A 15,110-nucleotide genomic window follows, 5' to 3' on the forward strand; every position below is an offset into this window, starting at 1 on the left:
TTTTCCTGTATTAAAATAATATAGGTAATATGTACACACACACACATATATATATATATATATATATATATATATATATATATATATATATATATATATATACCTTGAACATCGGATCGCGAGAGTAATTCAAAAGATTATAACAGAATAACATAGCGATAAACATATGATAAAATTAACATTCTGACCAGCAAACTTTCGGAAGATCTAAACGAGATTTGTGTTGCTATCATGAGATGTGAGAAACGCTATAATAGAGCTGTAGAGCCTAGAGTATAAGCTGATAATTTGTTGCATTTCAAATTACAGGATCACGAAGAATATTGATAAAATATATTGCTAAACAACCAGATGATAAAATTATTGTTATAGATGTTATTATGTAATTAGAACTGTAAATTTTTTTTTATAATAAAAGATATAATATGTTAGCGACAACGTCTATGCGCTCAGCATCTGAAAAATTGCCAAACTTGACAAAGGAACCGCGATGAAGGGGCAGAGATATTGCGATCTGATGAAGATTTTCAATTGTGAGACTCTCAGTCAGTGTCACAGTGTCATAAACAGTTTCTCCAGAAGGAAGAATCGCTTTCTCTGGTGCTTATTCGCCTTAGCAAGGCGCATTAAGGCAAACAGCCGATCATCAGCAGCTCTCCGCTTCGAGCGTTCACTGCACACATACACACACACACACACACACACATAGCGTACAGGTATGCGTATATGCGTGCACGGTGTAGCTACTATCGCAGATACAGTCGAGTCGAGTCCGCGAGTCGCGAGAGAGAGGTTTAGAGGGAGGGAAAGAGACGAAGCGACAACTCGAGAGAGAACATATGTGCGCAAAGAAATCCGTGTACAGGGCAGAGGAACGCAGAGAGCAGCCGTCTCATCGCAGAGCAGCCGTCGCCGTCCGGATTAGTTTATATACTTAGTGCTGTACGCGGAGTATGTGAAGCCCAACGGAAAAGAGAAGCAGCGAGCGAGACGCAGACGGATCGAGTAAGCGAGCGAGAGCGACAGAGTATATTCGATTCGCGTGTGTGTCATCGCTCGACGCTACTGCGTGTGCGACACGACGATCGCTTTTCGCGTGTGCAGGTGTTGGGAATCTGTGCAATACTCAGAAATACAGCCTGCGCTGATACGTTGCTGTGCTGTGCCTGCGTGTTTTCCTAGATATACGTATATAACCGGCAGAAGCCAGTGGGACCAATCTGGCTTCCGTAGTCGCAGGAAGCTAGCAGCAGCAGGGAGAACAAGACAGTACAGCATTCATTAACCTCCCGCCCGCGGCCCACGAGCTGTCTCGTAGCCGCGGAAAATGGCCGAAGCTCACGACTCCAAGACGACCAGCAGCACCAAGAGCCTCTACGAGCTCAGCGTGTCGGCGGTCGCCGAGCACTTTATCGCCTACAAAAAGTATCTCAACTTTCTGCCAGAGAACGTGCTTTTTGACCTCTATTACCAGGTGATTCACTCGTTTACTCGTTTATTGTTGTTGTCCTCTCATATTCTCTGTATATACCTATATGTATCATTGAGTAATTTAACGCGACTCCTATCGACAACGTAGTCCTCTGTACTCGTTATCGTCTTCTCTTGCTCTCGCTCCTATGATACAGCTGCGAGATTGTGTGCAGTGCACTCAACCAGACTGTCATTTCGTGCGTATTCCATATAACTTGCAATATTCCGCGCGCGCGTGCCTTGTCAGAGATGCAAAACATAACTTTCCTTCCTTTCAGCTGACTCCTATGCATTGAATTGTCTTTTCCTTATTGCTGATGCTACAACGCTGAATGGCTAACTGAAATTACAAACTGTTCTATGTAATTGCTACGATGTGTAATTGTTACTTTACAATTTTCAACATTTCGATTCATTTCTTTTTCCAGACTACTTACGTATCCAAGCCATTTATGAGCTTTTTCTTTTTTCCCTTCTTTGAGATATATAATATCTATTCATTGGCACACAGAATGTTGTTCTCTCTTGATAAATTTAATCAACCAAATGTTCTCCGCAGAGTAGTGGAGAAAAAACGTTAGACTTTTGTTTTATCCTCTCGAATATCATATTTCTAGATGGGGTAGAATCACAAAGCAAAAAGTAAAATGGAAGGCTAGAGATAACTTTGCCAGTGGCGTATTCATATATAATACTGTTTGCAGTAAGCGAGATATAGCCTCACTTGCATTTAAGTACTAACGTACATAGATGATATATACCTAGTTGGATTGTGTAATTCTTCGTTCAAAACACATAACATACTCATATATTTATTGATCGCTTGTTAAAAATACCTTAATCATTAAATATTAATTTTGTTTCAGCTCTACAAAGATAAAAAACTATTCCTTCTTGGAATTGAATTCAGCGATCTCAATATACTTTTGCGAATGCTCAAAGTAACAAACAGACGTATCCATTTACTCAAAAGCTTTCAGGTAATCTTTTTTGCGTAAGATAAAGTCTTATCAGATTTTTACACATTGATATTAGTTAGATAAGTTTACAAATGATATTTATAGCTTACGTAATCGCATGAAATGGGTAATTTTTAACATCTTTACTTAACAGGCTTTGATGGAAAATGGTACAAAAGTGGGAACTGAACTAGCCATTAGCTACAAACTTTGCTGTCAGAGCAATAAAAATAATTTAGATGCACAAGAAAGAATTATTAATTTAGGTCTACGCCTTGGAGGATTTCTCAGTGATGCAGGATGGTATTTAGAAAGTGAAAAAGTGTTGTCGGCTTGCAAAGACCTCTGTATATTAGGCCCACAAAATCCTGACACTTGGTGCCGCACATTAGACTGTTGTCACAAGTGAGTGTGTAATTCTTAATATATATTCATAAATACTTTTAAATATTAATGATGGATTAATAATCAAAGTTCTTTTTTACAGATTACTTCATGCACAAGCAGCTTACTGTGCTTTTACAGGAGCAGCTGAAACATACCAACTCGCACTACAAACTATTGAAAAACTCAAAAATGCTGGATACACGAATACTAACCACGCTGCTCTTTATGCCGAATTCGGTGTACTTTTCTTCATTCGAAGCGAATATGACCAAGCATACAAGTAATACATTTTTTTTTAATTTAATTGATTAAAGATCTTATGAATTCTTATAGTTTGTGTGAATATCTCAGGTGGAGTGTGGAAGCATTAAAACAGTTAACGCCATCTATTCCGGGTCATATTGTTATCAACGTTCTTCGTCAAGCTGCCAAATCTTGCGTGGTCAAGAGAGAATTTCAAAAAGCAGGTTTACTGATCAAACAAGCAGTATACCTTGCTAGAGAAATATTCGATACTGACCATCCTAAATACAGCGATGTTCTCATTGACTACGGTTTTTACCTATTGAATTCTGATAGTATTGTTAATAGTGTATCAATTTATAACGTAATTTTTTCAACTAAATTTCTAATTTGTTGATTATCTTTATTCAAAATCTGTCATTGACAAGCGTATAATTTTACAGTTTGCCTTGGACATAAGAAAATCGATATTTAGTCTATATAATCTTCACGTTGCAAAAGCTCACGAGGATTTAGCATATGCGCTTTATGTACAGGAATATAGCTCAGGAAAGTTTAATTCAGCAATGTATGTTGATGCACGATTCTTTTATATATAATTCAATTTTTTTAGTATGAGTCTAGCAATTGTATAAATATTATAAACCTTTATTCACAGTATTCATGCTAATAAAGCCATTGCAATTATGGAGAAGTTACTACCTGCTGAACATTTAATGTTAGCCAGTGCCAAAAGGGTTAAAGCCCTTATTTTAGAAGAAATTGCTTTAGATACTGCACCTACACCTGGACCAGAACCAAATTTGTTACACAAATCAGAATCTCTCCATTTGTCCGCGCTACAATTAGCCAAGACTGCATTCGGAGAAAGGAATGTACAAACTGCCAAACACTATGGAAACCTAGGAAGATTATATCAAAGCATGCGGAGATTTCCGGTTGGTTCTAGTTTTATGCATAAATAATATTTTAACTGATCATATATGGTATCATTTATAATAACAATGGTTATCTTTGTAGGAAGCTGAAGAGATGCATCTAAAAGCTATCAATATAAAGGAAGAGTTATTAGGTTCTGACGATTACGAAGTTGGTTTAAGCATAGGTCATTTGGCGTCACTCTATAATTTTCACATGAATCGATATCGGGACGCGGAGGAATTATATTATCGAAGTATTGCTATAAGTAAGTGACATTTATCGATAGATATTTCAAAGAAAATTATCATATAGTATTTAATCATTACTATTTTTATTTTTGAAAACTGATTATTGTATTTTATTTTAGGCCTTAAGTTGTTTGGCAAAGGCTATAGTGGTTTAGAATACGATTATAGAGGTTTACTACACGTTTATACAAAACTCGAAGAAACCGACAAATATTTGGAATACATGGATGCGCTTAATCACTGGAAAGAACTGAGAGATAGACACGCCGAATTAGATGAGCCTCCGATTGATCAAAAATGTCCACAGCCTATAGAAGATATAATAAATGCGTTTTTTTCCATGTGATAATGTGAAAAAGAGATTATTAAAAAAAATTATTGGTTGGAGAGTTTATACTGGGACACATTAGCGAGTCTCGCTATGACAAAAATTGTAAAACTTTCGAGCTAAAGTAGAACAAGCGAGTTGTGATTGAGTGACTGACCTTGTATTCTCTTATGACACTCAAAAGTTTAGTCCCTTGTCGCGAGACATCTCGATATCTCGAGTATTAAATTTTATCTACTATACACTTTATATTGCGCATGCATCTTTATTATCGAGTTTGATACTCAATGACGTAGAACCATTTCTATTATTCTCTTTGCTTTGGGTTATTCCATAATTCAAGTTCGTGTAAAAAGAAAAATGTACGTCCGAATTCGAGACAGCAACGTCTTAAAAGAATAAAAAGATTGCGAACACGAGATCTTTGAATGATAGTTATAAGAGAAAATATGAGTCAAGAATTATATCAATAAAAGTAAAGTGCATTATCCACAACTCGTTCATAAACGAAAATATAGCAGGTTTGTCAATCTTACATGCGAGAAAAGCCTGTTTTTTATGATATGCGAAAATTCACACCTTTTTCGGTAATCAATTATTACATAAAATATTTTTTATATATTTATAATATGTTAAATTATAAAGGGATTATTATCTTCCTGAAAAAATATCAATCTCGACGGTGTATAGGAAAACGTCGAAAAATTTCAGCCTAATGATAATTTTTAGTTTTCTTTTTTCTGAAATAATATGTACAAAATTTTCAATAAGAGCTGGGTATCCTTTACTGAATATTTTCAAGGCTGAAATTTCCTTTAGATCAAGGATCAAAAATATTCTCTTTATATGTTGTGCATAACAGAAATTTGTATAAAAAATATTTATTTTAAATCTTTAAGTTGCACAAAACAATATTTTTTAAAATTAGAGCTTTTTTGCTTAAAGTTAAGATTTATTATTATTTGATGTACATATATCGATTACTTTTTAAAGATACGTTTGTAATTTAATACAAATTGCGATAAATTGCAAGGCATTAACGTTTGTCACATTTGTAAGTGGTTTTTGTTGTTTTGTCAATAAAACCAAACTTTCATATCTAAATAAATAATATAGTCGAGTCATAGAAATATGCAAAAAATGGTTTATATTTTTCTTTGTGTTCAAATAAATTACTAAATGGATTTAATTGTAACAACTAGACTGTGATGTGGAATTTGAAATTTTGTATAGCTCATTAAATAAATTCCATAGATTTTTATTCTGTGGAGTTTGTAAAGTCTTTATGTACCTAATTTTCTGTGATTACCTGTATCATGACCTGTTATTAATAATTTTACATCATTTAACTTATTACTTCCCTTTGAAAATGATGATTTCATAAAAGAAGTAGGTAGAGTAAATAACTACAAACATAAATACATTTAAAAGCTTTAATCTTTCAAACGACATTAAGCCTTAATTAGTACAGTCTCATATTTACAAGATACTTGACAATTATTTTTATCACTTGACTCTGTCAGATAATCAGAATAAACCTATTATTTATTTATTTTTTATTTTTAATAATATTAAGAAGTCGTATATTATACTTTGTCGTCCAAAATTTTCACAAACTCGATTGATACCTAATTCACTGTACAATCCAAGAATTTTCGAAATAACTATGAAAATATATGAAAAATAGATATTTTAGCTTCTCTTTAGTTGGTTTGAATGGTCCTATGATGCAAAATAATTTATATTCCAACATTTTTGCAATTATTTCAATTATTTAGTAATGTGTTTTTCATATATTTTCATGAAATCGTGACTTTTAAAACGCTTAAAATATTTACTTTTTAATATTAAATTAACTTTATTAGTCGATATTAACAGTACTTTGAAAGAAAAGGAAATGATGCATGAAGTTTAAAAATAACTCGTTCTTATCAGATTTCTCCAAAATCGTTATCTGGTCTAGCTCCTTTGAAAAGATATTGCACTTGTTTAGCTAACTAAGTCCAGCAGATTGGTTTTTGTGAACGTTTAGGGAGGATCTCGACTGAAATACGGAGCAGTTTCCTGCACCAACAGAGTGTGGCATACATTACATACTCTTGATGGTCTTTGCTTTGGTCCACTTTTTACAACATTATTTAGGCACGACTGACAGAAAATTTGACCACAATGTCGACAATGCATCTGCAAGGTATACAATCAATTAGAAATAGGATATTCACTATTAAAATTTTATTAAAAAAAAAGTTATTTATCATACCTTATCTTTCTTTTTTGCTAGTGTGAAAGTTGTGTGACATGTTGGACATTCGTCAACATCATCTTCATACTGCCACCTAACTTCTTTTTCCGAATCTCTAATTTTTTGAAGTTGAACCTAAACAGTGATTTATTAGTATCTTTTAGCATTTATATTTTGAAAAATATAAAAATGTAGAAGGACATTTGTGATATTTATACCTGCAATGATTGAGTAAGACGAACGAAATCCTTTTGAGTTTGTTCACCTGTATTCAACTCTTGCTGCAGATTTGTTATTTGTTGTTTTAATTCTGCTACAACTAAATCTGTTTTAGATGCACTTTCAATCATACTTTGGAGTTCAGCTTCTTTCTTTTCTTTTTCATGATTATCTTGTTCTATTTGATCATGCAACAATTCAAGTTCACACTCTAGTGATCTGCACTTCCTTTCGGCTTCTTCTTTAGCAATGGTAGCCACAATTAACTCTTCACGAATTTGAAGGATACTGACGTGCAATTCTTCCACATTATTTGGCATATTTATATGCTCATACTGATAGTGTTCAGAATTTTTACTGTGCTTGCCCATCAGGTATTCATTTTGATTTTGGAGTCTGCAATAAATAAGTTAAAGTTATTTTTTTCAGATAAATTTAAAAATATTTCGTGAACGCTTAATTTTTATCGTTAAAGTTTTTTTTTAATTACTTACTGTTCTAAATGTTTTTGCACTTCTTCTCTTTCTTTTGTCAACCGCGATAATTCTTTTGTCACACTTTCTTTTGTTTGGTTATACTGTTGCTTTAATTCGTCAATAGTTTGCTTTGCTAATTTTACCGACGAGGTAAGATTCGTCACTTCAGCCTTGTGTTCTTCTTTCTTTTCATTCCATTTTTCTTCCATACCTTTACGAAATTCAACTTCCTTAGCTAAATCTTGTTTTTGACTTTGTAACATTTGTTCAGTTTCTTGGAGCTGCTTTTTAAGATCTTTAGCTTCCATTTGCATTCTTTGGAGTTGAGCTTCGTAATTAGAACACATATCACACGTATTTTCCCAAGAACCAGATTCTTTCGCCTTTAATTGTTTATTATGTGTTTGCTCCTCTTTCTCTTTATACTTTTGCAATTCGTCATCTGTCGTCCTTAATTTTTCTTTTAAAGCTGTAATTTCTTCTTCTAACGGCACAACCAGTGAACGTAATACTTCAGCATCTTCATCAGCCTGAAGTTGTAAAAATGTCCATTATGTACATCATTTTAGATTCTCTAATATAAAACTTTTATATATAGCTTTTTATCAGATAGGTATTTAAAATATATTCAATACTTACATGTCTTTTACTTTTTGATGAGCTATCTTCATTCTCAGAACCAAGAGATAACGAATCAGCACCTAACTGAGATGCTACTTTTTTTGCTAATGACTTTGTCATTGTTGACAAAGAAATTTGAGGTCCATCAAGACTTGAACTCTGCATCAGTTGTAACCTTAAATTATTATTTTCCTCTTTGAGTTTACTAATTCTACTCTCATATTCTTTTCTCGTTGTTGAAGAATCCTGAACAGTAGATGTAATTATTTGTTGCAAAGAAGCTATTTCATCTTCAGCTTTACGCTTTTCCAGATCAATATCATTTTGGGTTTTTATGTCAACTATCAGCAATTGACTCTTGACTTCATTCAATTCATGCTGTAGTTTAGAATTCTCTTCCTGTAGCTTTGAATTCTCTTCCATTTGTTTCTTTGCATCTTCTACGCATAAAAGCATTTCATGCAGAGTAGTTTAGTAGAGTTCCAAACTAATGATATAAAATTACATTTCTTTTAGTCTCTCTTACCTTCTTTTTGCAAAAATAATTCTTTCATTTTGGCTCTTTGAACATCAAACTCTTCACGCATTTGATTTTTCATGGCTTCCAACCTCTTTACCTTTTCATGTACATCTTCTGTAAAATATTTGCAAATTTTAAAATTGCTAGAAATATCATTTATCAAAATTCATAACTAATGCTCATGAAAGATGAAACATTTATAAAACTTATGTTGTAAAGCTTAGCACTTTATGACTCACGTTACAAAGAAAAATAACTAGAAAAATTCTGAGATGTACTAAAAATACAAATACTAATATACCCGTAGCATCAGGAGCGTTTTCAGTTTCCTCTTTGGTATCTTGATCTGGCTGTGCTCCTGACTCCGTTGACTCCATGTTTGCGCCTTAAAAATATCTATAGAAGATCTAGTCAAAAAGTGATGGCACTATAGTGGATCGTAGGAATCCTGCAACAGTACAAAGCAACACTTGTAACAGCTAAGAAGGGAATCTATCCAATTTCCAGAAGTCTAAGTAAGTATATATAACAATTCAAGGGGCACTGTAAATCACCTTTGAATCTGTCGATGCAAAGCAGGTACAGGCTTCGTTCTCCTGCTGGCTACTCGAGTACCGTGTTCCTGGAGCTTGAAAAAGCAGCAGTCACTCGACGACTCATCGTGTTGGCTTCCTTTCAGGGACACGCATAGCCCACGACGACGTCGCTCAGAGTCATCGCTCCCGGCAGCGGAGGTCTCGCGTACAGGCAGTGGCGGCGAAGGGGCTGCTTGGCATCTTCCTCGAGCAGCTGCTGCCTGGGCTTCTTTCCCTTGTCTCTTCGGTGTGCGATATAAGATGACCCAGTGCCTTGCGGTATTACACAAGGCAAGTACCTAAGTAAGTTGTAACCGAGTACTTTTGGCGAGCGTCTTAATGCATCACACGGTGTCGGATGGGTCGATGTGTCAAGGACGCGCGATTTGCGAAAACTCGCTGATGCGACAGTTGGCGTTGACGATGCGAGGAGAGCTGCGCGCGTGAAAAAGATTAACTTGCGGAGATCAGCAAAAGGTGTGAGTCATGCGGTGGATAAAATGAAATGGACACCGCGTCGAGAGACGAACATCGTTCCTCTCCCTCCCTCTCTCTCTCTCTCTCTCTCTCTCTCTCTCTCTCTCTTGGGGATAGTGCGACTATACTTAACCTCACTTTTCTCAGCGGCACAAGAGACGGACTGTACAGTGCACAGCCAATACTACTGAGACTTCGTCCGCGAGCTGTCGCACTCGTCTGGCAAATACTGTAAGTATTATATTCTACTTAATTGCGTCGCCGTTACATATTGTAGTGAGTATATAGAGGTAAGTACTTTCAAATACAAGTAAGTATTCAGCGATGTATATTATCGGTGAATAGTTTTGCTACTTACATGAACTTTCAAGCTGTGTGCTGTATACCTGATGCATATGTAAATTGTGTGGAGAATCAGTATAATAATATATGCCCCTAGTGGAAAAAAAATGTAATAAATTGTAATAAATTGCAATAAAACGTAAAAAAATGTAAGATACTATACCTTTTGTTGAATTTCGGACCTTTTTTCACATACGTTTTTGTACACTTTCTTACATTTTATTACATATGTTATTTTACCGCATTATATAGTCAATATATTTTTTTTATTATTAATTTTATAATAAAATATAACAATGCATACAAGAAAATAAAAAAGTCGCATTTTTCTTATATAATATTACGCTTACAGACAATTTTTTACATTTTGTTATACTTTTTTACGTATTGTTACATTTGTCGTTTCAAAGAAGAGACCCCCATGAAATCCTGGATCAATGAACTTGTAATAAATTGTAACAAAACGTAAAAAAGGTCCGAAATCCAACAAAAACGTACAAAATGGTACGATTTGTTACATTTTCTTATATTTTATTACACTATTACATTTTTTATTTCCACTAGGGGCAATACGCAAGTAGTGCGTGCATAATATAACCGCGATGATTTTTTGATAAGTTAACATGTCATGATCATGAGGGATGCTGGTATAAGTATATATAATTCATTATTAATTGTTGTTTCTTGCAGTTTTTGGAACCAAGTTTTTCCTTTATTTGGACAAATGTTGATCGTACGGAGGAAAATCGGCATTTATTTAACCTGTAGACTGATAAATCGGCACAGCACGATTAGCCTGATGGATTCTTGGTAAGTTGCATTGACTGTCGCAAACAGCAGACATTGCAGTGTACAAGCGCATACCTATATACATATGAACCAACTCTTATAAACTGGCAACGGCACTGTATGTAAGTACGTTTTATAGGTGTTCCGTGTTAAAAAGGGGCTTTTATGAGGGCCAAGATGTTCCGGATTAAAAAGGGGGCCTTTATGAGGGCCAAGCGCTACACGGCGATCCAGGCGTGTGACGCTATAAGCGTGGCTGTCCGACGGGGCGAGGCGCGCTAATGGCCGGCCGTATGGAAGGTCCGGGCCAGGAAAAACCCAGAGACCCGCAATTGAAAAGGGACCGGTCATAAAGCGCGTCCCGAAAGAAAAGCCGCTCGGAAAGCACGGTGCGTAAACGACGCAGACAGCGCTGGAGTTTTTTGGTCGGGACCGCTCGGACGATAGCTAGTAAAATCGCTCGATGCGAACGTGCGGCAACGCACGACGACGGCATTAACAGAGCAAAGCGTCTTTCCAGAAAACTTGCTTCCCCGAAAATGGCGATGAGCATAGCGGCTCAAAAGTGCGATATGCGATGTGCGGGTTTGCGTGTTAGATTTGCGTGCTACACGAGGTATGTTACGTGTAGCGCGCCAGCGTATAGGACCTACACAAATTCTGTAAGCGTAGGATGTGTGGGCTATGCGTGCGTGTATGGATGTATGCATGAATGAACCGTAAGTCGGCCCGCAGATTTGAATGCTGAGGTAGAAGCCTGTTCTCCCCGGAGCGCGCCCTCTCACATCGCACGGACGCAAGCCGATCGACTCGCGGACGCGGCGCCGAACAGTTCGTCGGCAACTCCACGAGGCTTGTTGACCTCACGAGGGAGCTAAGCTCCCGGTGCCCAATGCAGGTCCGCCTAACGCTCGGGAGTCCGAGGAGGCTTTAGACCTCACGAGGGAGCAAAGGCTCACGGTGCCAAATGTAGGTCACCTGATGGCGTCGCGATAGGACGCGAGTTCGAAGATGGCGTGCCGTTGCTCCGGTGGTGTCCGGAGGTCGTAGAGAGGGCGGCGTTGACTATGGAGCAAGAAGGGGGGGGGGGGGGTCGAGCAACGAGATTCTTAGCACGAAGCAACGACCACCCCCGCGCAGTCCTCCAAGCAGGACAAGGAGGGAGAAACGACCCTGTAGAGGGGGAAGAGCAGGGCCCAGCTCGGCGGAAAATTCTAACGGACCGACACTTCGTTCGCAGCTCTCGTCAAGAGTAGTAGAGAGATGACCTAGATTAAGGTGACACTGCGAATACAACTTTGTAAACTTGTATCGAGACTTATTATGTACCTAAATAAATTATACATATATACACGGACTCCAAGTTTAATCTTTCCGTTCCTAACCCGAACAATAGGACATAATGCGGTCATTTGCACAAGATCGATATTATAGACGATTTGTATGATAATCTGAGCCCTTCCCCTACTGAAAGAAAGCAGATGACAATCAAATGATTATTAGCTGAAAATCTGCTGATAATCATACCGAAACGTTAGCTGATTATCAGGGATCAGATTATTACAAATATGCGTTTATATAACATAAAATGCTAATGATAATAATCAGTTGATTATCAGGTGATAATCATCAAAATTTTTTTAACCTTCAGTATATTTTTTCGAAGTTGTTTAAATTGACTAAAATTTATAAAATTCACATAATGAGGGCCAATACGGTTTTACCATCCAGATGATAACATCAAAACACTGGCTGTGAGCGACAAAATTTTCATTTTTTAATAATTTGATTTCGACAAAAATTTTTTAAATATACTGAAGGTTAAAAAATTTTTGATGATTATCACCTGATTATCATTAGCATTTTATCTCATATAAACGCATATTTGTAACTATCAGCTTAAATACAAATATTAAGCTGATATCACCTGATAATCAGCTGACATTTTGGCATGATTATCAGCTAATAATCAGCTGATTGTCATCTGCTTTTTTTAGTAGGGTCATCCCTGGGATTCAAATCCCACTCGTCTTATAGGTCTTGGCGACTTTGAGTTGATAAAGAAAAAAAATACTAAAGAAGGCGCGAATATGAACAGCTGAGATGCAACAAGTAATTAAATGACTGCGACGGTAACAACCGATCTCCGTTATCTGCACTTCTGTATTTAGTATTCGGTCTGTGTACAATTTACTATCAGCGCAACTTTTGGCGGCAAAACTGAGAACTGTTGGTTTGCTAAAATATATTGGCTTGTATGGAGAGTTATACAAAATAATTTGGTGAGAAATTGGTATTGCTTCAAGCCGGCGCAAACTTTTTTGAAAGATAAATATCAGTGCCCTTGATGTATACAAAAATTTACAAGCATTTTAAACACCTAGGGATTTCATAAGAAATATTTTTTGTCATTTTCCCATACAGGGTACACATTTTTGCAACCGTTTAGTTCCGAGGGCGGCCACCATTTTATGTAGAATACGTGCATTAGGGAGACTCTTGTTCGAAATCGCAGCCATGCACAGGAGATATGGCACTTGGACGCACTTCTCTAAACGTTTTATAAGTATTTTATACAATTATGTGGGTCGAAACAATTTTAGTATTGAAGCATATAACGCGCCAAAGAATTAGAAGCGGTTTTTTACATCTACACTTTTTATCATGAGCTTGCTTGCATAATCATAAGTTTTTATCGGAAATGTTGACGTGTTTATTTATAATTTATGTTAATTATTATTATGTGTCATTCACGATAACCTTGTAACTTCGAACGGAAATCTATCACTACACACAAATGAAATAAATTAGCGGTGTGGTTCGGATCATGTATAATACATTTTTAAAAAGCTGAGCTAAAATATACATGTATACATATAGTATTGTTTGCAGTATAGGTAGCCTAACTTTACACATGTATACACTCATGTATGAAAGTATGTACAAACATGCTATACTGACTGACTTTGCGTTGTTCAAGTGCAATTACTGTTCGCTCAAGAACGATAATTTATGCGATACACGCTCACGAGTTTCACGGGTGGGTGTCATTATTTTTCTGAGTTTCTCGGGAGGGGTGTCAACTTTTTTCGGATGGGGTGTCACAATGGCCTCTATAAATAGCCCCCCAAAGTTAACCAATCAAAATGGACTCCTTCCATCAACTGATGATCCTCATCAACCAGATCTCCCCAGACGGCGACCAACCAGACCTGGACATCCTGAAAAACCACCCTGTAGACATTTCTCAAATAATCCTATCCAAATTGGACAACGACTCTCTGCTCAATTGTGCCCTAGTCTCCCGTAAATGGCTATCCATTTGCAAATCCAGCCGATCACTGCGCCAAAAAATCCGCCTACACATGGGATCGAAGGAAAATGTTCGATTGTTTAATCAATCCACAACTAACTCCCCGAGTACAAGTCGAGGCATCTCCACCTTCGACGGATCTTTCACCTCTTTTGACACCAGCCGACCCACCTTATACCGTCCAATGCCCTCCCAGCGACTGCCAGCAAATAACCCCAACCGACGTATCGTCATCTTCGACGACTTTTCCATTCCTAACGACACTAGCCAAACTTCCTCCAGCCCAAGCGTCTCCCAACCGCCGCCTAGCCAAAAAGCTGAGCTAAAATATACATGTATACATATAGTATTGTTTGCAGTATAGCATAAACAGTGTTGGAGAAACCAGGAAACGAGTACTCACAAATATGTACTAGTACAATACTTAAAAAAAAACTTAAAGTTCTTAAGGCATTGCCGACATCTAGCTCTAAAAAATCGGTATTGAAAAAAACTAGCCTAGACTAGACGAAACATTTATAAAATATGGCTACGAATCGGAAATTCTTCGAAAATTGTATTCGTAGAACAAGTATATCGACAAAATAAGTTATATTTACTACAAGCAAATATAATATTGCTCATAGTAAATATGACTATTCGAGTAGAAATATAGTTTGACAAAATATTAATAAAATAATATCGCTAACAAGTTTCAACAATTTATTTTACAGTTAACTTGACAATTCCCTGAAATATATTCACATTTTCCAAATGGAAAAATAGATAAAAAATTATACTCTTGCTTTTTGTCAGTCATCAAAAGACACTAATATTATAATTTGCCTCAAATCTCTAGCTCTATACAGTTGAGTCATGAATAAAGCCGGGTTAATAAGAATAAAGTCTTTCTTTTCTCGGCCGTCCATTCATCGACATCGCGCATTCGAAAACAGCCTGCAAAAACCCATCAAAAAGAGAGGTAGAAGAAAAAAGTC

At 36.5% G+C, this 15,110-nt stretch overlaps 3 protein-coding genes and 1 long non-coding RNA gene across 7 annotated transcripts in view; 2 read left to right on the forward strand and 2 right to left on the reverse strand.

Annotated features, from left to right (window-relative positions):
* Positions 1-763: 763 nt before the first annotated feature.
* On the forward strand, positions 764-5,843 carry LOC100115938 (amyloid protein-binding protein 2). The gene is made up of 9 exons (XM_031925775.1): positions 764-1,474; positions 2,340-2,453; positions 2,587-2,837; positions 2,920-3,099; positions 3,171-3,426; positions 3,506-3,630; positions 3,721-4,000; positions 4,083-4,248; positions 4,351-5,843. Exons 1-9 carry the CDS (start codon positions 1,328-1,330, stop codon positions 4,575-4,577), a joined length of 1,746 nt encoding a protein of 581 aa, XP_031781635.1. The 5' UTR covers positions 764-1,327; the 3' UTR covers positions 4,578-5,843.
* A 135-nt stretch (positions 5,844-5,978) lies between these two features.
* Positions 5,979-9,915, reverse strand: LOC100115976 (rab GTPase-binding effector protein 1). Of its 2 annotated transcripts, none has more exons than XM_001600499.6 (8): positions 9,192-9,915; positions 8,939-9,085; positions 8,644-8,751; positions 8,136-8,557; positions 7,515-8,026; positions 7,020-7,416; positions 6,820-6,936; positions 5,979-6,743 (listed from the first exon to the last, which is right to left on the reverse strand). In XM_001600499.6, exons 2-8 carry the CDS (start codon positions 9,012-9,014, stop codon positions 6,588-6,590), a joined length of 1,788 nt encoding a protein of 595 aa, XP_001600549.2. In that variant the 5' UTR covers positions 9,015-9,085; positions 9,192-9,915; the 3' UTR covers positions 5,979-6,587. The 2 variants fall into 2 exon arrangements, with proteins under 2 accessions (XP_001600549.2, XP_016841870.1); XM_016986381.3 differs by having other exon boundaries at positions 6,119-6,743; positions 8,939-9,116; positions 9,192-9,874.
* LOC100116047 (zinc finger protein 729) overlaps positions 9,193-15,110 on the reverse strand; it is a 66,497-nt gene continuing 60,579 nt past the window's right edge. For all 3 annotated transcript variants that reach the window (XM_016986387.2, XM_016986384.2, XM_031925774.1), the window contains one exon: positions 9,193-9,647. The gene's annotated coding sequence lies outside the window, so the exon portion shown is untranslated. The remainder of the gene's footprint in view (positions 9,648-15,110) is intronic.
* On the forward strand, positions 9,816-12,177 carry LOC116416663. Its single transcript, XR_004226992.1, has 2 exons — positions 9,816-9,920; positions 10,722-12,177. It is a non-coding gene; the product is annotated as an uncharacterized LOC116416663 (long non-coding RNA).

This window comes from Nasonia vitripennis (assembly GCF_009193385.2).
Source record: "Nasonia vitripennis strain AsymCx chromosome 3 unlocalized genomic scaffold, Nvit_psr_1.1 chr3_random0004, whole genome shotgun sequence".
Classification (NCBI taxonomy): Eukaryota; Metazoa; Arthropoda; class Insecta; order Hymenoptera; family Pteromalidae; genus Nasonia; species Nasonia vitripennis.

What these genes read in the sequence shown, in the direction of transcription:
- LOC100115938 (XM_031925775.1), top strand. Translation starts at nt 1,328, where the DNA reads ATGGCCGAAGCTCACGACTCCAAGACGACCAGCAGCACCAAGAGCCTC. An exon ending in ACATTAGACTGTTGTCACAA is followed by an intron (nt 2,838 to 2,919) that starts GTGAGTGTGTAA and finishes TCTTTTTTACAG; the next exon opens with ATTACTTCATGCACAAGCAG. An exon ending in TTATCGAAGTATTGCTATAA is followed by an intron (nt 4,249 to 4,350) that starts GTAAGTGACATT and finishes ATTTTATTTTAG; the next exon opens with GCCTTAAGTTGTTTGGCAAA.
- LOC100115976 (XM_001600499.6), bottom strand. Translation starts at nt 9,014, where the DNA reads ATGGAGTCAACGGAGTCAGGAGCACAGCCAGATCAAGATACCAAAGAG. An exon ending in ATTATTTTTGCAAAAAGAAG is followed by an intron (nt 8,558 to 8,643) that starts GTAAGAGAGACT and finishes TTTTATGCGTAG; the next exon opens with AAGATGCAAAGAAACAAATG. An exon ending in TAGCAAAAAAGAAAGATAAG is followed by an intron (nt 6,744 to 6,819) that starts GTATGATAAATA and finishes TATACCTTGCAG; the next exon opens with ATGCATTGTCGACATTGTGG.